General features: G+C 44.9%; 1 protein-coding gene across 1 annotated transcript in view; it reads left to right on the forward strand.

The window, feature by feature from the left end:
- Positions 1-14,057, forward strand: part of Nck2 (NCK adaptor protein 2) — a 37,722-nt gene extending 23,665 nt beyond the window's left edge. Inside the window, exon 3 of the mRNA XM_032901033.1 lies at positions 12,705-14,057. Coding sequence (XP_032756924.1) covers positions 12,705-12,899 — 195 coding nt within the window. The 3' untranslated portion in view covers positions 12,900-14,057. The remainder of the gene's footprint in view (positions 1-12,704) is intronic.
- Positions 14,058-20,619: the final 6,562 nt, after the last annotated feature.

Genomic DNA, 20,619 nt, shown 5'->3' on the forward strand with positions numbered 1-20,619 from the left:
TGGGAGAAAGAGGGCTAAGAACCACATAGTGGGGAGGCACTGGCCTCCTTATTGACAGATGGAGTCTCTAATCCAAAAGAGACCCATTACTTTTCTGTGTGCAGATGAACAGCCTTCTTCCCCCTGATGGAGGAGGCATTGATTATTTACCGTTTATTTTAACCCTTTATTCTGCCAGGTTAAGACAGGTTTTTGTTTCTAGGGGTGTGGGGGCAAAGAATACTTTATTAGAACATGTGCCACTTCCAGAGACACTGACTGGGCTGAGTCTGTGTAGGGCTTCTGCCCCCGCATCCTTGGGACTCTTAAGCTGTGTTAAGTTTTACCTGCTGATGAACGAACGAATGGGCCAGATTCAGGTTTATGGTCTGTCTTTCCTGTCTGTTCCTAACTCCATTCCGTGACAGGAAAGGGCCTGTCCTGGTGGATGCATGGTGACTCCCCGGCTTATTTTGGTTCCACTTTCTGCCGCCTGTCCCATGTTCTGTCACTTCTCACGTTCTTTTGGGATTTTTTAGGTCAGAGCCTCATTCTCACAGCCAAACCCAGGTCACACATAACATTAATTCATGATCTAATTGCACATCACAGGGTTGGGGTAAAGAAGGTGTTCCCAGAGGCTTGACTCTCCCACAGGACTGAGGCAGGTTGTAACCTCCAGTGGGGGGTTTGGGGGAGATGTTACTGTGGGAAGCCTGACTCCTGAATGTGAACAGTAGTTTGAGGGAACACATCTTCCTGATATGTGTCGATTAAAATGTATTTAAGGTGATTACAAGGTACATAAGGCTCAGGATGGTGTTCTCCGCTGATAAATGCCTGTTTTCCTTTCTTGAAGTATTAAAATCTACCCATCTCTGGGATACAAGAACGTCTGTACTTCTGAGGAGAGGGGTGTACATTGCAAGTAAAATGAGCATTGCTCTGTCTGTGCTTCCAGGCTGGGAAAGCACTAGGCATGTCCAAACTCAGCTGACATTGCCCTAGACTTGAGAAACAAACAAGCAGACCTATTTGACTCAACCCTCCATCCCCAACTGCAGTACCCACCATCCTTTCTGTTTTTTCTCTTACTTTGCTTGCTTATCTGTAATGACGATTCTTCTTGAAAACTAAAGGAGGCATATTTCCCCTTTCAACCAACCCTCTTGAACTAAATCTCCCTGATGTAGAGAATTCGCAGAAGCCCTGCCTTCCTGAATGGGCATCAAATCCTTCCGTGTTTGCCTACATTGATTCTGCGGGAATGCGTAAGAGGCTGTATTTAAAAGTAATTTCTGGCAAGCAGTACAAATGTCAGCGTCTTACTTTCTCACTTACTGGATGCCTTTCCTTGTAAAAAGGTGCTCAGAAGGCATTTGGTGCCAAGTAAGGAGACCTTCTGAAAGGTAGAGAAGAAGGTGCTGGGTTGACCTATGACAGCATCTGCAAGAGTGGTGTAGGGATTGCTCCCCCTGTAGACTTCTAATCCCCAGAGAGCTAATAATTACCCTCCAGTGCATTATGTGCCACGATAATTATTAGGTGTTTATTAGTTATTAGTGTTTGTCATGCTTCACACTCATTTCAGGCCGAGAAAAAGTCCTTTGATTAAAAAGAGATTTAATGTTTTATTGACCACACATGCAAAAATCAGTGGATGATTCATTTTCCCTTTTATTTTTTATTTTTTTTTTTTTTTGGTTCTTTTTTTTTTCGGAGCTGGGGACCGAACCCAGGGCCTTGCGCTTCCTAGGCAAGTGCTCTACCACTGAGCTAAATCCCCAACCATTTTCCCTTTTAAAGATAATCAATATTACTTGATTAGGAAATAAATATATAATAATTTGAAAACAAAGAACCTATTGGTTTTTTAAGTTTTATTGTGTGTATATGGATGTTTTGCCGGCATGTGTGTCTTTATACCACATGTGTGCAGTGCCCTCGGAGGCCAGAAGAGGGCGTTAGACCTAGCCCTGGAGTTGCACTGAGTTGTAAGCCGCCATGTTGGTACTGAGAGTCAAACCTGCATCCTGAAAGGTCAACAGCACTGCTAACCGCTGAGTCATCTTCCCACACCAAAATAATGTGATTTCTAGAATAATGCGTTGCAAAAAAAACCAAAAACAAACAAACAAACAAAAAACCCCAAGAATAATGCGTTGCGACAGTTTAAGAAGTTATCTCTTACAGAAACGTTTTTAACTACAACTTCATTGACCCACTTGTCAAGATGGTGATTCTTACAGTGCAGCTCAGATCCAGATCCCCCCAGGAGCTGTGAATATAGGGGTGACTGCCCTCCCTTCCATCCTTCCTCTCAGCATTTCTCAGAAACTCTTTCTGGGTCAGTTTGGAGCACAGAAGCCGTCAAGTCAGTTCCTCTAGGGTTTGCATTGTCTGGCTCCCTAGCCCAGGGCTCAGCCCCTAACCAAGTTGGCATGAGGGAAAAGCAGGTTACACCCTGAACAACATCTGTTTATCTCTCCTTGTCTTAGAGCTTCTATTGCTGTGCTAAACAGGATGACTAAGAGAGACTTCGGGAGGAAACAGTTTATCTAGCATATACCTTCCATATCACAATCCACTGTTGAAGGATGCCAGGGCAGAAACCTGAAGGCCGGAACTGAAGCAGAGGCCATGACGGAATGCTGCTTCCCAGCTTTCTCTTCATGGCTTTCAGCCTACTTATAACACCTGAACCACCAGCCCGGGGGTGTCAGTGCCCACGGTGCGCTGTGTCCTCTCACATTAGTTAAGAAAATGCACAACAGGCTTACCCACGAGTCAATCTACTGGGGACACTTTTTCACTTGAGGTTTCCTCTTCCAAAATGATGCTACGTTGTGTTGAATTGACCTAAAACTAGCCTTTACATTCCGATTTTAGAAAAAGTCATTTTGGTCAGGCTTTGTATACAGTACCAAATGAAAATTTCCTAACTTTACACCTACCTGTTCTTGCTTTGTAAATTTGTTTTAATCTAATATATTCTGTTTATGCTTTTCCCCTACCCTGAATCTTAAACTCCATCTCTAAACTCCATGTCTCTTCTCCCTCTCCAAAAAGGCGATCAAAAAAAAAAAAAAAAAAATCAAACGAAAAAATTTTAAAGAAAATGCACACATACAAAAACACAAAATGAAAAGTCATGATGTACGTCTAAGAGACCAGGAAGACACAAACAAACAAAATGTGAGATAAAAAAATTTTACAAAAATGCTACTGAGTTCATTTGTTTTGTATTGATCATCTACTGCTGGGCATGAGGCCTACCCTCAAGTGTGGTTAATGTATCCAGTCAGACTCCATTGGAGAAAACTAGAGGAGGAACCCTTCATTTTCTCCTCTCAGAGATAGGGCCACATCTAGCCCGTTCTTGCTGCCACAGTCTCTGAGAGATCATGAGTGCCTCACACCTGCTGTGTCTGGAAGATACTCTTTCCTTAGGGTCCTCATCTCATCCCCTCTGGATCTTAAAATCTTCTTCCTTTTCCTCATAAGTCCCTAAGGGGAGGAGCTTGATGAAGATGCTCTTGTTAGTGCTGAGTGTTCTAAAATCTCTCACTCTCCACACATTTTCCAGTTGTGTTTCTGTCAGCCACTGAAAGAGGAAGCTTCTCTGATGACTGATCTGTGGGTATAGCAGTGCGTCATTAGGGGTCATGTCAATGCTAAGCCACTTGAGAAGAACAATAGCATTTGGTTTCCTCCTAGGCTCATGGTCTGTCCAGTCACGAGTTCTTGGCCTCCTAAAGCGGTAGCCAGGCGTGAGTTCCATCTCATGGAATGGGCCTCAAGCCCAGTGTTACAATGGCTGCTTATCCTGCAATGCTTGTACCAGTATTGCTCCGGCGTATCTGTGGACAGGTCACTGTCGTAGATTGCAGCGTTTGTAGCTAAGTTGATGATTGCCTTTCTCCTCTGGTAGTGTGCAGACTAATTCCCAGTACCATGAACCTAGTCACCTAGGTGTGAAGCCTCTAGTTAGGTTCCAGCTTGACTTCTCAGTGTTCAGTGTGATATCTAAATATGTTCTCATCAGCAATAAGAATTTACCATCGAGCCTTAAGCTTAGAAGGCTCTATACATGCTTAGCATGCATAGAATGCTTAGAATGGGCTCTTTTCTCTAAGAGCCATAGCCCATTGCCCGACTGTTTCACTCATTCTCAAGTAAGCCAGAGCCGTTGGAGGCAGACTCCTCTTCACCAGCCTTTGACCTTCATCCTCACTTTGAAACAGGTAGCACACCACTGTGTCTAGGACCTGTGAGAAGGATATGATTACTTGAGAGGCTAGCCCTTACTCAAAGATGGCTCGTCATGTACATGCCCATACTCCAAGCTTCAGTTTCTAGTCCCGAGTGTTTGGCGCAAAGGATACTACACCTACAGCGCCGAATCCACGTTGACCTCTACGAGTGAGATGCAGACCTGTAGGAATGTAGGAAGTAGAGGACCACGTGCGACAGCTTGGGAACCACAGTGTGTCTGTGAGATGAGTCCTCCGCTCCAACAGCTGTCTGGACAGTGGTGCTAAAAATCCCTCACCCATCGTCATCACCTTGTCGGTAGCCCCTCAGTTACCCCGGCAATGTGTCTAACTCCCACAAATCACATACTCAGGTCTATCATTTCCTTCAGCTTGGCTTTTGCCTGTCCAGAGCTCAGTACAAATGTGGAAAGCTGAAACACCAGCCCTACCTTCTGTGACACAACATTATGTACCGCCTTGGGAAACAAATCTTTCCAATCCCATTCTGCCCGTCTTCTGAAAAGTCTTGGCTGACCTGCAGGCTCTATCCAGAGGCTTCTTCTATCCCTCTGTACACCCTTTCAATGAGGGTTATATCAGGAACACTTAACCATGTCTACCTTGCCTGGCATTGGAGCCTAACAGAGCTGTGGGGTTGCCCAGTTCATCCCACATTCTGTTCATGTGTGGGGTTGTGCTGTACTGTGGGCTGGAGTGGGTCAGGCCCCTGGCCTTTGGAATACTGTTGCTGCTACTGCTAAAGGGTCTGGACGCTAGCTCCTAAGCCTGCCAGCATGGTAAGGGGAGAGGAGATCATCCACTGTCAGCTAAAGCAGCTCTTCAGACTAAGAAAAAATGTCAAGTTGACAGTTCAACCTTAAGAGTATTCAGAAATGTTCTCGTTAAAATCCCTTAGATCCACAGCTTCGTTTTTGCATAAATCTTTATGTAGAGTTCTTGCAAAATTGTTAGTACGGGGTAGAAATGTTTTTCACCCAAAGTAAAGAAACTTAAAACCCAGGATCAAAGATACCTTTATCACTTGAGTTCCTAAAATGCTCATGTGGCTAATGTGTGGACTCTACTAAGGGGGAGCTTCTGGGGTGGCTGTTTTGCTATTTGGTTTTGTCTGGTTTGCATTTTGACCATGGCTGCTGTAGACACTGAGTATGTGTCCTACAGATGGAGACTTTCCTTTGCCTCACAGAGAAAGGAGTTGTAAGAGTTTGGCTTGCCTGCTGGCAATTCCACAAGCATGCCATGTAGTCTTGAGAGGAATCTGTAGACATGGACTTGGAATGTGTTTGTCTTTCATAAACACATGCAGAGCGGGGTCAGGGCAAATGGGGTCTGTGGACCAGCAAGCCCATGTGGGGCCCTTCTGCTGTAGAAAAGTAGATACTCCCTGTCTCACACTTCAGTGTCCTTTGAAGAGTTCTTTGCCATTCCCCAAAGAAATTCCACAAGAAAGGTTTATGTTTAAAGAAACTGGCAGATAAAATCATCATCACGTAACTCGTTCAAGGCAGCCTCTCAGACACTTTGCCCAGGCCCAGACTCTGTCCATCTCCATGACCCTCCATACCATTAAAAGTGCCATCCTAAAGCCATAGAGTGTCACTTAACAGCTTTACATGTTCACTGTCAGTTAACTTTTATGGACTTAGCCTCCACTGTGATAGGTTGAAACTAGAAGAACAGTTAGCTTCAGAACTGCTTTCACAGTTTGTCCTTTTGCCTGCACTCCACCCACAGCGTGTTATTAATGCCATCTGCTTCAGAGAGGCAGAGTGGCTCCAGCAACCACAGGCAGTCAGTGTCCCTAGGACTTTTGAAAGGTAGACAAAGATGTATTTATAGAAGAATGAAGTTCAGAGAGTCCCTGATGCTGGGGCCATCTCTCCACTTTGTCCTAGTCCCTAAGAAAGACCGAAGTAGTCAGCAGGTGTCTCAATTGGGCAGAAGCTCCATTTGATCTCCAAGAGGCATCACTTGGGGACAGTGCCTCCTCCCCATGACTTCCACTGCTGGTGGCTTCTGTGGTAGGAAGGGAACAGCCTCCCCACCCACCGTGACACTTCCGTTTCCTGGATTCCCATCAAAGTTTCTCAGATCTTTTGTAGATCATCACTTAACCTTTACTTTTTTGTGGTAAAACGTCTTTAAAACCAAATTGGCTGTTGCAACAGTTTTTTAGTGTGCATCTCAGTCAGTAGATGCTTTCACAGCGCTGTGCAGCTGTTAATCCTCAGAGCTTCATTACTGTTCCAAACAAACTCTAACCTCATTGAACGCTGACTCCCTAACTGCCTTCTTCACTGAGATTCCTTCCCCACTCTGAGTTTTTATATTTAGGAGCCTCTTTTAAGTAGAATTATGTGGTGGTTGTGCCTGATTTTATTTCAGTTATAATGTCCTCAGAGTTGATTTATGTTGTAAGCAATGTTTTAGAAATTGTCCTTCAGTAGTGAGTAATATTCCATTTTCTGTATCCATCCATCTGGTGATAGATTTTCAGGGTGTTTCCAGTTTTGTTTTTAATTATTAATAATGTCGCTGTAATTGTGGGTATATACATTTTTCTTCAATTAACTTTTGAAGACCTACATGTGTTTCCCACAATGATGTTTCTCAAGTCCTTGCCACTAAACATTTCCTTGACAAAGCCAGACGTCATGGCAGGAGCAGCGGGGTTAGAAGTACTGTTCTTATGCCATGGAGTCTGCTGTACACATTAAATTTAATATGTGGTAACCGCAGTGGAGTCCCACATTCACCTTCCCTGCCTTGCTCTGTTTCACTTTTTAAAGCTCCAGTTTTAAAAAAAAAAAAAAAAAAAAAAAGCTCCAGTTTTATGATAAGCATCAGGCATGTAACAGAATCCACGGCAGACGCTCTGTGGCAGTACTTCTCATTGTCAGCGACGAGCTTGCTAGAAATGCAGAGTGCCAGGCCCCTCCCCCAGTGAATCTGATGCTGGGACTGGAGAAGTCCTACCTTGTGGGATGTATGCTTGTTTGAAGCCCATGGTAAAATTATAACTTACTATCACTTAAACCGGGCATAGTGGTTCACAGCTATGGTCCCAGCAGTCAGGAGGCTGAGGTAGGAAGAGTTCAAGACCAACCTGGGCTACATAGTACGTCCCAGATCAACCTGAGCTACAGAGTAACAAAGAAACAAAACATGTTCTTTAGTTATATGCAGTAAAACATTGGACAAAGAAGGACAATATTCTTAAAGTCTGTACAGTAAAGTAGTGTATCGGGGAAACCTATGGGGTGGGCAGGAAAGAGTAGACTTCCGCACAGCTCTGTTTGAAGATGATCTTGAGATCTCTGATAGTTTCTGTGTTTCAGGCAGGTGAAACTTTGAAGTTATTCTCTAGTTGAGGATTAGTTTTGTTTACCAAAATGAGTTTCTTTCGCACTAGTGAAATGCATGTTTGGTGTTCTGTGGCTTATGTGGCCTGTGGAGTAAAGAAAGAGCCAGTGCCACCAGCATTGATGGAAACATTTCGGTCAGTTTTGACTTAAAAAGAGGCTGCATTGGGCATCTAGGGAAGGGGGCAAACAGAGCCCATTTCACCTCTCCTGCATTGGTCCTTCATTTGGGGATCAGGGGACATCTTCAGACAAAGGATATTTACCCTACTGAAGTAAAAAGGGAAAAAAATATTTCCGAAAATGAAAAGGAGGGAGGGGATGTAGGGTTGATAAACCATTAGACTGTCCCCTCTTTGAGATGCAGGGAATATCAACTTAAGTACATATCGTTCAGGATTGAGACAGAGATCAGAGTCTGGCTCAGGTTCATGTGGGTGGTCAGGACATTTCTTGTCCAAAGTGGAGGTTAATTAAAAACCAGGTCTGTCTCGGCAGCAAAGTTCCCTCTTCCCTTATCTCCTTACAGCCATCATGCTTAGACAACAAATCACTTTAATGCTTATTAAAGCTCTCAGAGACGAAGGAGAAAAGAATATTAAAGATCACTCTTGATGTTTGTGTTTTTCTGTGATTCAGTTTTGAGTGAGGAAGAGAAATATTTTCCCAAGTTACCTGCTTTTTGGGGAGTGCAGAGGCACTTCTGAGGCTTTTAAGACACCGGGCTAAACAGGTGCCTCGGTAGGAACCACCTGACTGTAGAAAGCACCGGTGAGCATCTTCCAGGTGTTTTTCTAAAAATGCCCATGCACAAAAATTGCTGAGATGCAAGATTTAAGGAAGGGAACAGTGGGAGAGATGTTCAGATTTGGGAATATATAAGTGTTCTGAGCAGAGCAAGAGTGTAAAATTAAACCGGGTTCTCGGACTGGGGGCGGAGGATTCCATAATAATGAATTCTACCAACTCGTTGTCTGTGGAGTCACCTGATCATGACCTCCCAAGAGAGGTGTGGATGGATTGTACGCATTGTTGGTACGCTTGGATTTCACTGGGCTGTGAAAGAAGCCCATGTCTTACAACAGAATAGGCAGAGAAAGAGATGCACAGAGCAGTCCAGCGTTAGGGAATGTGAAGGAGGTCCAGCCCTCAGCTCAGAGGAGCGCCAACCAGATAGATCCAGTGCTAGGAGAACAGAGGGAGGGCATAGAGGCAGATGTTTCAGATTAGAGAAGGTACAGTCTCAGCGTAGCATAACCAAAGCTTAGTCTAGTCATAGAAAGGTCTGATCGCTACAGTATACAGAACGGTAGAAAAAGGTGTCAGTCCACTTTCACTACCCCTCCCTCTGGAGCCTATTCAGCAACTGACTTCTAATGACTAGAAGGAAACCCAAAATGGGCAAAGAGAGCCTGGAGTTATCCTCTGTGACACCCTATCTGGTTGAGTGAGCTGCCATGTTGTGTTATACTCACACAGCCTCGCAGAGGGCCTTGTGTGCTTCCAGGGAAATCCTGAATCGAGCCGGATGACTGCAGCTTCCACCAGTGTCTTATGTTGTGTTTAATAGAGGACAAGAAGCAGAGCTTCACATGTGATGGGGAAGCATTCTCCCTGGGAGCTGTGCTCACACCCCGCTCTCTGTGTGTTTGAGAAATGTGTGCAGGTTCTCAGACAAGCTTTGTTTCAGAGTATTGGATCAGACCACAGTACCCTACTGTCTCTGATGGGAGGTATGTGGCGTCTATTCCCTAACTATCCATAAAGGCAGACACAAGAGGTACAAAACAGACAGATGGGGTAATCTTTCTAGGACTCGTTCCCCTGCCTGGTGTTCTCTGAGGTAGATTGTTTGGGGTCCAGAATAGCTCCCATTTCCAGTAGACTCAGGAGGTAGGTATGTGACAGGAGTAACTATTAACCCTTTCCAGAACGTCCTAGCTCTCCCATTAGGGGAAGCTCTCCATGGGGACTGGCCAGACAGAAAAAGAAGGGCATCATTGTGGACTACCAGGGAGGTTGGCTTGTAGGCCTCCATTTCTGAACTGCTTTGCTCGTGAATCACATTCACGTCTTTTCTGGTGTCATGTACATTTATTGATTAGTGATTACAGTACTCTTAGTGGCTGGCCCAAGGTCTATTGAAACCCAGGTGGCTGTAGCCTCCCATACTAGTGACCTAGCCCTGCTGTTGAGTTTCTCTTTCTAGAGTAGGCTTAAAAACCTCCCTTCATAAAGTTCCCAGGTGACATCACTGTTGCTGGTCTAGGGATAACTGAGTTCTGTCATCTCCAGGCAGAATATAAAGAGGGGTTCAGAGGTACTGGGGAGGGAATCTCTCATTTATAATTTGACATCGGCCAAGATAAAACATTATTTTAAAATACTTTTAAAAACTTATACTGTCCAAGTTGGGGATTTAGTTCAGTGGGTTTACTCCTCAGATCTGGGAAAGAAGGGAAGAAGGGAGAGAGCTGGCAATCATGCTATATATGTAAGGCTTATCTGAAACATAAATTAGGGTTTCATACTCTGGCCACATCCCCAAACTCTTGTATATGCAAGTATTCCAACATCTAAACATTTTGTTGAGAGGCAATAGGGTGCTGTAACATGAGGAGATGGCTACTGGCATTGATTGTTCATTTCCAGATTGCCTGAGGAAAGTCTTATCAGTTTGAATTAAGAACACTCTAGACTCCCTGGTATTCCTACTCAGCATGAGTTGATTGTGTGCCCTTGACTTTAAGGTTTCACTCAAGAAGCCCATGAAATTAAAAATTCCTTTCCTGGCTGCATCATTTTACTGCTGTGCCGTAGCAAGCCCATACACGTCATGGTATCAAATTAAGGATTTGATTAAAAGCAAATTTCCCTGTTCGGAAAGTCATCTTAGTTAACAAACACAAGGCATATCCTGTGTCTGCTACAGCCATCCCCAGATACCACCCGGAAAAACAAGGCTGCTTTGTCTTGGTTGATTAAAGAATCGTCCAAGTAGCACAGTCTGGCTCGTGGCAAGCTGACCCAGGGAGGGTACCCCATCTTAGAGCAGGCCTACTTATAGAATATTAATAGTGAGGAGCTGAAATATAATTCCCCTGGAATTGGGAAGGGAGGGAACTGAGCAACTCCTAACTTGCATGTTTCACTGTACTCAATTGTCTGATAACTGCCTGGCGACCTTAGTGTGTGCCTTTTAAGTAGCACCTGTTGACCGCTTTCCAAATGGGTCACCCAGCATACCGAGGTTAACTCGTATCCCTCTGTAGCTATCTTGGTTTTCAGGTCAATGACTGGACTATCACATGGTTACATTCAAGTAACCCTATTTAATACTGGCATCACAAGGCAGGAACCATGGTGCTGGCAGTTTGAATATTCCAAAAGAAAACAAGCGGCACCCTTCAGCATTACTGGGGACCTTGGAGCATAAAAGGGTCTGTCTTTGATAGATGATGTTCATGGGGCCAGCTGCCATACTCAACCTGTGACATCAGAGTTCCATGATCCTTTGAAAACAGTGTCAGGTTCTGTGTCTCGCCTTCCCCGGGGCTCATGCATGACTGTGATGGTGAAAGCCTAGACCCCGGGGCCCATGTCTTACTGGGCCTTCTCCCAGCTCTCCAGCCCTGGAGGTAGCATTCAAACTGTTATCCTTCCTTTCTTCCAGTAGCTGTGGCTGGTAGGCGATCCTGCTGCCTACCAAGCTTGAACCACTCCAGGCTCCTGTCTTGAAATGGCTGAGGGCAAGTATGGGCCCACGCTATCACACAAGCCACTAGGTTTTGTTAATTTCCCATGGAGGTCCTGCTGGGAGAGAGGGCCAGCTACTGGCTTCTGAGTAGCAGCAAGTTCCCAGGGAAGGGAACAGCAGGAGCAAACACGGAAGGTCCTATCATGGGTTCTGTCATGGGCGTGGATTTACTGCTTCAAGGTTGAGGGGCATCCTGACCCTGCCCAGGCAACCAGACTTTTGATAACAGCCTATAGAGAAGAGCCAACCAGGGGACAGAGCACAGTCCAGGGACAACATGAGATGGGAGTCTCTTTCCTCCCTACTGAGCCACGCTGCCTTTTTAGCCTCACTGGATGGTAGGTCCTCCTTTCCCGACCATAGGTCCAATACACAGTGCAAGCAAACCACTGCCGCCCGTAGCTCAGCCTTAGCGCCTCTGTCTGTAGAGGCCTTTCCTAACTCCACCCCAAGTGCTCAAGCGTACTCACATGCCGTAGTATGTGTACACACACTCGCACATACGCAGACAGACATGTTTCCCAATCCTGTTCACTTTTACATACAGCTTTCACAAATGCACACACTCCTTCATATACACAAAGCACACGCCTAAAATTGTTTCTGCTCACAGTCATGGAACAGCCTCCATACCCAGCTTCCTTCCTGGGTGTCATTTAAAGTGTGTGGCTCGTGCCTATGGGCAGGGCGTAGGTTACCTGACACATAGTCAGCATTTAGTAAACACCGAGTCAATTGATATCTCTATTCAGTTGACTTCCTGACTGATTTTATTTAACACACTAGCACCCCCCCCCCAAATATACTCAGTAAGTTAGGCACCGAGCTCATCACAGAATTTAGCCTTTTCTCACTGAAATTTGTGCTTGAACCACCGTGGAGCCATCTCTGGGATATCACAAACCCTTTAAAATCCACCCACGTTGTCCACCGCCCTGACCGTATCTATTGTTAAAGAGCTTACATTTTAATAGAAACCAGAAGAAACACTTCCAGTTGTCTGCCTGCATGAAACCCACTTTGAATAATTTCCAGTTTGTCAGAAATAATTTGGGGAAATGGAAATCTCAGGGTTCTTCTGCCTCGAGGTTAACCCAGCTGCCATTCTCTCTGTAATGTCTGTAATGAGTTCCTACATGTCAGAGACCCAGAGTGCATTTATCCCTGAGTCCGTGTGAAGCAGAATTTCATTAGTGCTTGATTGTGAACCTGAGAGCCCTGGGCTGCCAGCCAGTCCGAGGACACTGGGTGAACGCAGGGCTTGTTAGACAGACCCTGGTCTCTGCAGGTGCCTACCCTGCTGGTAACTCCCTTCTGCTTCCTCCCCAGCCCAGTGACTTCTCCGTGTCTCTCAAAGCATCAGGGAGGAACAAGCACTTCAAAGTGCAGCTGGTGGACAGCGTCTACTGCATTGGGCAGCGGCGGTTCCACAGCATGGACGAGCTTGTGGAGCACTACAAGAAGGCCCCCATCTTCACCAGCGAGCACGGGGAGAAGCTCTACCTCGTCCGAGCCCTGCAGTGAAAGCAGCCATTGGCCCCCTCATGCCCTGCCCATTGTGGGCCTCGCTGCCACCTCCGCCTCCCAGAGCCCAGCACTTCTGGCCACCTCCACCCATGTGGCCTGGATCACCTCTGTGGCCCAGTCTGTCCTTCTTTTCAGCTTTGTTGGTCAACCATAGCTACCCAGGCCCTCATAGCCATGCCCATGGCCACCACCACCTGGTGGTGAGGGTCAAAGGGAGCAAAGCTACGCACTATTTTCCTTTTCAGTTGGAAACGGTCTGTTTGAATCTTACACACACATACAGAGAGAGAGAGAGAGAGAGAGAGCGAGAGAGAGAGAGAGAGAGAGAGAGAGAGAGAGAGAGAGAGAGAGACCGGGGCTTACTCAGAGGGCAGTGAGGCTCTATGTAGTGAATATGTGACCTTGGCACACTCCGAGAGCTGTGTCCATGGGTGTTTGGTGCCTCTCATCAGCTATGCTGGTCCAGGCCAGCAGCCTGTGTCCTGGGCCTGCTTTTTTTTTGTTGTTGTTGTTTCTGTTTTTGTGGCTCCAGGCTCTGCAGGAGTCCACAAATGTGCGGATAGCAATACTGGAAACCCTGGGGAGGTGGTGGTGAGGGAACTTCCCAGTGCCTTGGAGGCTGTGCTTGCAATAAAAGAGGGTTTTGGTGAGAGTCGGTCTGCAAAAGAGGGAGGTGGCAACGCAGAGAGAAAGATACTCTGGTGATGTACCCCAGGTGTGCCATCCACATAGTGCTTTTGCCCTTTGGCTTGTTTGAATTTCACAATTATGTATTTAATTCTCAAAATAATACGTATCTGTAGCTGTTTGTCGACACTAATAAGAGATGATTAAGGAAAACAGCTGATCTCTTGGGAAGGGGAGCTACCAATACTTTATACACACACTATATATATATAATATGTGTATATTATATATATATTATTTGCTTTACAGGGAAATTTTTCAGGGTTTACAAGAGAATATGTGATTAGTAGTAACAGAACGTTTATGAAGAAATTACATTTTCATTTTTCTTTACATCTGAACTTCTTTACAGTTTGACTATAGAGTCTTGAGATGGCACATTCCTACAATTGAAGAAGGGGTCTTGGGATCCCCTAAACTTGCATACCCAGTTTTTTGAATATTGTAATAAAAAAAAGTATTATGACATGGCTGTGCGTTTGTATTTTGGGAGACCTGACTCTCTTATGGAGAAGGAAGAGCCGCGGGAATCATGAAAAACTCACCACAAAAGGAATACCGTGTTGGATACCGTGCTTGCTGAAGCCAAGCATGAGGATCTGAGTTCAAATCCATAGGAAGTTGGGTGTTGGTCCCGTGTGTAATCCTAGCACTGAAGACAGACCCAGCGCTGGCTGCTGAGGCATTCTAACCAGTCCCCGTGCACTGGGCTCAAAGAAAGTAGATGATAGTGAAAGACCTCCAAACACACATGGACACGTGCACATTCACACACATCACAAGCACACAAATGAGTGCTCTCAGAGGACCTTAACACATGGATTACTTCTGTGTTTTCCTACCCCTTTTAGTTTGTAGTTGTGGCAGTGTGTATGAGGCAGGGGTGTGTGTGTGTTGAAGTCACAAGAGTTGGTTCCCCACTTTTACATGGGATCTAGGAACCAGACCCTGGTCATCTGCTTTGCTCAGCACGCACTTTTGCTTCCTGAGCCATCTCCGCAGCCCCGCTGTCCACATCGCATGTTGAAGTACTCAGCCTTGGGTAGCAGAACTCCAGGAGAACCTGAGACACAAAGCTTGAGGTTTGCTCTTTGGAAATGAGAGGTTTAAAAGTATATAATTAACTGAATTGTTAAACCCAAGTCCTCTGGCTGTCTCCAAAAACACTGTGGTATCAATCAGTGTTTACTGTTCGGTTACTTTGCAGGAATGTGTCCTGTGTGCTGGCTTGGTGTCACGCATTCCTTACAACCTTGTGAGGTAGCCCCACTGACATGCCCATTTTAAAGGTGAAGACAGAGGCTTAAAAATCAGCTCACAAGGTGCATGGCTGCTCTGGTTGATACAGGACTGTGCCCTGACAACCCCAGTCTTTTATTGTATATTAAAGTCACTTGAAGGTGTGTGGTAGATGTGCGGTTGGGTCCCCTGATTATAGGGAACAGGCCTTCATTCAGATGAATGGCACAGGTCATAATCGTAGACATCTGTTCTCTTCCTCACCTGCGGAGACGGCAGAAGTCACTGGGAACTGCCATGCCTACCTGCTGGGTGTTACATTTTGGCCTTCTGCCAGTATTCCTCTAGCGAGTGACTGCACAGCAATTCAGGGAGAAACAAGTCATTAAAGAGGCAAAGATACACTCTAGAACTTCTGGGATTTCGAAGACTGATCGCTGTTGACAGCTGTCTTTGGTCTTGCCCTACACTGCCTTGTAAGAGTCATCAGGCTGCCTGAGGTAGGTTTAGCTCAGGGGAAGGCGTTTCAGATGCTGTGCCAGGGCTATTGTGTGTCACAGGATCCGCTCACCATTTTTCTGACTGGGTGAACCCTTCTCTTTCATTAGTGGACTTTCTGAGAGTTGTAGTGTGCTTCGCCTAGACTTTGCAGAACTAATGTGCCCTAGAGCCTTTGACTCTTCAAGATGAAAGAATTGCTCCAGCCAACTCCAAGAGCCCCTCTGCCTTTGGAAGTCCAGGACCATTAGGCCTCACAAACTACATCCAAAGAAATTTTCCTTGAAGTATTTCAGCTTTCACTTTTTGGGGGGTCGGGGATGGGGGTGGGGTCAGTCTCCACCTGAAGATGGAACAAAAGTTCAGTAGTGGAGTCAGTGACTAAAACTGAAGATTCCATCTCCAGACTGTGCTACTGTTGTTCTGGGGATCCTGACATTTCCCTTTTAAGAGTAATTCCTTCAACTCTTGGGTTTCTGGTTCACCACTAGGTTGCTTCACTGGGTGCCTCAGCCACTCTAATCCTAAGGCCAGAAACATTTATGGGTTTTAATTAGGGTTGGTGCTGGAATTGCACTCAGGGCCTTAAATATGCCAAGCATACAATACCCATAAGCTAAATGGCCTCCACCACCATTTTGATCCTGGGGATCAGATCCAAGGTCTTTTGTACAATGTGTACTTGACCACAGAGCTTTGCCTCATTTCTCTAAAGTCTTTGCTTGTTTGTTTTTGAGACATGGTCTTGCTATGTGTCTCAGACTGACCTTGGGATCTTCCTGCCTCAGCCTATAAGTGCTGCCCTCAGGTGTAGAACTCCACACCCAGCTTCTCTGTATTATCGACAAGCTCCGAGGAGATGCCATTGTAAGTGGGTCAGCCCTACATTTGGACTCTATTGTAGCCTGCTTAAAGCTTAAGGAAGATCACCTGTTCTCAAAGATATACACACACACACACACACACACACACACAGAGAGAGAGAGAGAGAGAGAGAGAGAGAGAGAGAGAGAGAGAGAGAGAGAGAGCGCACTCTCAACAGATCTTGGACAGCACATACTTTAAGCAATAGCATAGCTCCCAGACTGAAGCCTAGCCATACAAATGACCCAGTTAGTTTTATATCAACTTGACATAAGCTATAATCATTTGGGAAGGGAGAACCTCATTGAGAATATGCCTCCACCAGATTGGCCTTGGCCCGTGGGCATTTTCTTGACAGATACGGTAGGGCTTAGCTCACTGGCAGTGCCATCCATGAGCTGGTGATCTGGGTGCTATTTTTTTTTAAAGTCTGAGTAAGCCAGTAAGCAGGATTCCTCCTTAATCTCTGCTTCAGTTCCTGACCCCAGGTTCCTCCCTTCAGCACCTACCTTAACTTTACATACTGAACTACAACTGAAAGATGAAATAAAACCCTTTCTTCTCCAGTTGCTTATTGTCATGTTTTAACACACAATAAAAAATCCCAACTAAAACAGTACATTCTGGAGAAGGCTGCCACTTGACACTAAATGGGTGATGCCTGAAGATGGTTGTGCCTAATGATCCTGAAAGCTTTTTAGAAACATAACAGGAACTGGAGAGATGGATCAGTGGTTAAGAGCACTTGTTCTTGTAGAGGACCAGGGTTCAGATCCTGTCACCCATATGGTAGCTCAGAACTATCAGTAACTCAAGTTTCAGAGGATCCAAGGACCTCTTCGGACATCTGGGGGCACTAGGCACACACATGGAGCACATACAAGCATGATGGATAGATAGGTAGGTGGATGGATGGATAGATAGATAGATAGATAGATAGATAGATAGATAGATAGATAGATAGATAGATAGGTAGGTAGGTAGGTAGGTAGATAGATAGGTAGGTAGGTAGGTAGATAGATAGGTAGATAGGTAGATGGATAGATAGGATGGGTGCATGAGTGGGTGGATGATAGATTACATTTCCTAGATCACACATTAGATGATCAAAACATTCACCCCAAGGCAGGAGCCAAATCTTGTCTTCAGACTGCTCATGGATGAAGATATGAGATCTTACAAGCTTAATTAATGACCTGAGGAAGGTCCAAGTCTAAAGAGCCAGTGAACTTGTATGAAGCACATGTTGTTCTCTGGTGTAAAGGATTTGATCACTTCAGAATTCACCAAGGTTATGCCCTTACCTGTGGTATAGCTTCTAGAAGTTTCCAAAACTGCCTCCATAGCCTATAAACCACTGGTGCAGCCCTGCATACTTCATGGCAACAATTTAAAGACAGCCTTATACATTTTGGTGAGGCTAGCTGCTTTGTATGCATTCTGTAACATGCACGGGGATTAGAACCATTGTTCAGCTTATTAAATGGGTTTAATAAAAAACAAAATAAGTCTGTATACTAAAGTGTTACCTAATTTAAATTATAATGGGTGGCCTGAGATTTCAGACCACATGTGCTGGTGATAATACAGTATGAAAATAATTCCTCCCTGGAATTCCCATCTAGTCATAGATGCCAAAAGGATTTATTTCTACAAGTGCTTCGGAATTCCCATTAAAACGCAGCAAAGTCGTAATGAAGTCATGTCACAGAAGTAATGAAACTAAAGCATTTGCCTAATCAGACTCAGTGTCCACATGAGAGCTGTCTAAACCGTTCTGATCCTATTGCAGTGTGTTGTGGGTATCAGAGTCAGAAGCCCCACCTTTGCCAAGAACTTCCTGAGCTTGTCACTGCACATGGTCTGCCTGTGCCACATGTGCCTGAAGTTGTCAATTCCACAAAATCTTCAGGCTTGCGTCTCATCTCAATCCCAGATGGTGATGGTGGCACTGATCACAAAGTTATCTAGAAACCATGTCAAGAAATAAGAGGTGATTGTAGCTCACACTTTTGATTATCACATAGTCTACCATGGCTGTGACTTAGTCAAGCAAAATACACGAAAAGCTGGTTTCGTTGTTTTTAGACGCCATGGAACCAGATGGGTTAAATTGCTACAGATGCTCTTGTACTATGATGGAAAACCGTCAGATCTGCACTAGACTCGGTCTTCCTGGTGGAATTAGAAAATAATTTTACCTTTAGAATTTTCACCCAAACACTAGTTAACACAGTTACCAATTTGAGACTGAAACGACATCTATTAATAGCAGTTTCTATGTTGTGGAGCATAGAACTCATAACCCAGATGACGGAGAAAAGTTAGCAGGGACCTGCTAAGCCCAGGCCTGCTTCCTTGCTCCCATTAGTGCTTACCAACCTCTACATGTTGGATCACATGTTACCTGCAGTGACTCTCATTTTCTCTGTCAACACATACAGTGGAAATGAAGTGCCACAAAGATGGGGCCATTGCTAATCGATGTCACCTAAATGTTCCATGTGATTGTTAATGTTAGTGAATGAATTGAAAGGGAGAAAAGAACAGTGTAGTTGAAGAATCAGTGTGTCTGAGAAGGTGTGCGTTGCTCTTGAGAAAGAAATGTCAGCACCCAGGCTCAGGCAGCAGAGTTGGGTTTGTTTTGTATGTTTCTGACAATTTCCAGACAATGGTCTATACATTGGTTACTTTTCTTATTATGACAAAATACCTACATACTCAATGGAACAGAGCTTGAAAGATGCTCCAGTGGGTAAAGTACTGCCTGAGAAAACATGAGTATGGGAGTTCGTTTCCAGCACCCACGTAAAATGCTAACTGCAGGTAACCTCAGTGCTGGGGGAAGTAGATTCAGACAGGTGATCAATGGCTTGCTGCCCAGGAAGTCTTTCCAGTGGTGAGCTCCCAGTCTTGTGAGAGACCCTATCTCAGAAAGTAAGGCTGAGAACAAAAGAGACGGGCACCCAATGTCAACCTCTGGCCTCTGCATGCATATGCATGGATGTATGTACATGCACACTCACCAACATGCACACACATGTGTGCATGAGTGCTCAGGCACACATACACACACACACACACACACACACACACACACACACACACACACATACACACACACATGCAAGTCAACTTAAGGAAAGAGGGCTGATTTTGACTTCTAAGTAATGGTGGCAAGACCATGGAACTACTGAATACATTTTACCCATAGTCAGAAATAAGAGTTCAATGCTGGGGCACAGCTCTCTTTTTTTATTCAGTCTAGGAACATAGCTCAGGAGATGGTGCCACCCACATGTAGGTTCAGTCTTCCTCAACAGTTAAGTTGTTCTAGAAACACCCTCAAATACACACCGAAAAGAGGGTCTCTGTGATGATTCTAAAATCCAATCTAGTAGATACGGTAGAGATCAAATATTACAGCTTACCAACTTGATACCCAGACACATCATTTTAAATCATAACATCCCATCCCAAACCCCTAAGACCTCATTTTCATTTCATGATATGGAATACATATATCCTACCTCTAAAAGTCCCTGTAGTCTTTAATAGTCTCAACACTTTTAACCATGAATCCCTATAAACCAAACTATATACTTCCAATATAAAATTGTACAGAATAAGCATCCTAATTCCAAACTTGGAGAATAATAAAGAGAAAACAACACGCCACACATCTAAAATGTGTGATGAAATTATCAGGGATCCAATAGCTTCGGACAGCCCTTCCTCATCTCGCTCACCCATGCAGAGCACATGTGACCTCTCTTTGGAGCCAGCTCTAATATATGCCTATACCTTCCCACTATGGGGAGTCATGGGTCCAGTATCTATAACCTTCAGTGGTCTTCAAGGTAACTTAGATTTCCCCTTTCTCGCTTTTCACAAAGGCTTTTCAGAGTCATCTTTACAAAGATCCCAGTCCTGCCATGCATTCCCTGGGCCCAGCAGCTCCCTTGCTTCAAGCTTCCATGAGCTCTTTCCTCTTGCATGTGTGAAAAACTAGCAGCAAGTAGATGGCTCTGCTAAGTCTGACACTCCAGACACAATTTGGCTGCCTCGATCACAGCTACGATGACCTCTGCAACTTGGTGGCTGCTCCTGGGAAAACACTTCCCTAGGCCGTTCTTCTCCAGGAAAGAACCCTTTCAATGAAGTCTCAGTTCAGTCTTCCATTCTACAAATGAATTTTGAGTTTTGAAAGTTAGGGCTTTAATGGATGTATGTTACTCAAGTTTACTTTCAAACTAAATTGCGTCTATAGCAGGCCTACTCTTCAGATAGTCCATTAACTCATTAATCCAGAAATGGAATCATCAATTCACGAAGGCAGATTACCCCATGATCCAAACATGCTCATGCCATCTCTCGCTCTCTATGGGTATTAAGTTTCAACATGTGTTTTGGTAGAGGGACTCAAGTA

This window comes from Rattus rattus, chromosome 4, assembly GCF_011064425.1.
Source record: "Rattus rattus isolate New Zealand chromosome 4, Rrattus_CSIRO_v1, whole genome shotgun sequence".
Taxonomy (NCBI): Eukaryota; Metazoa; Chordata; class Mammalia; order Rodentia; family Muridae; genus Rattus; species Rattus rattus.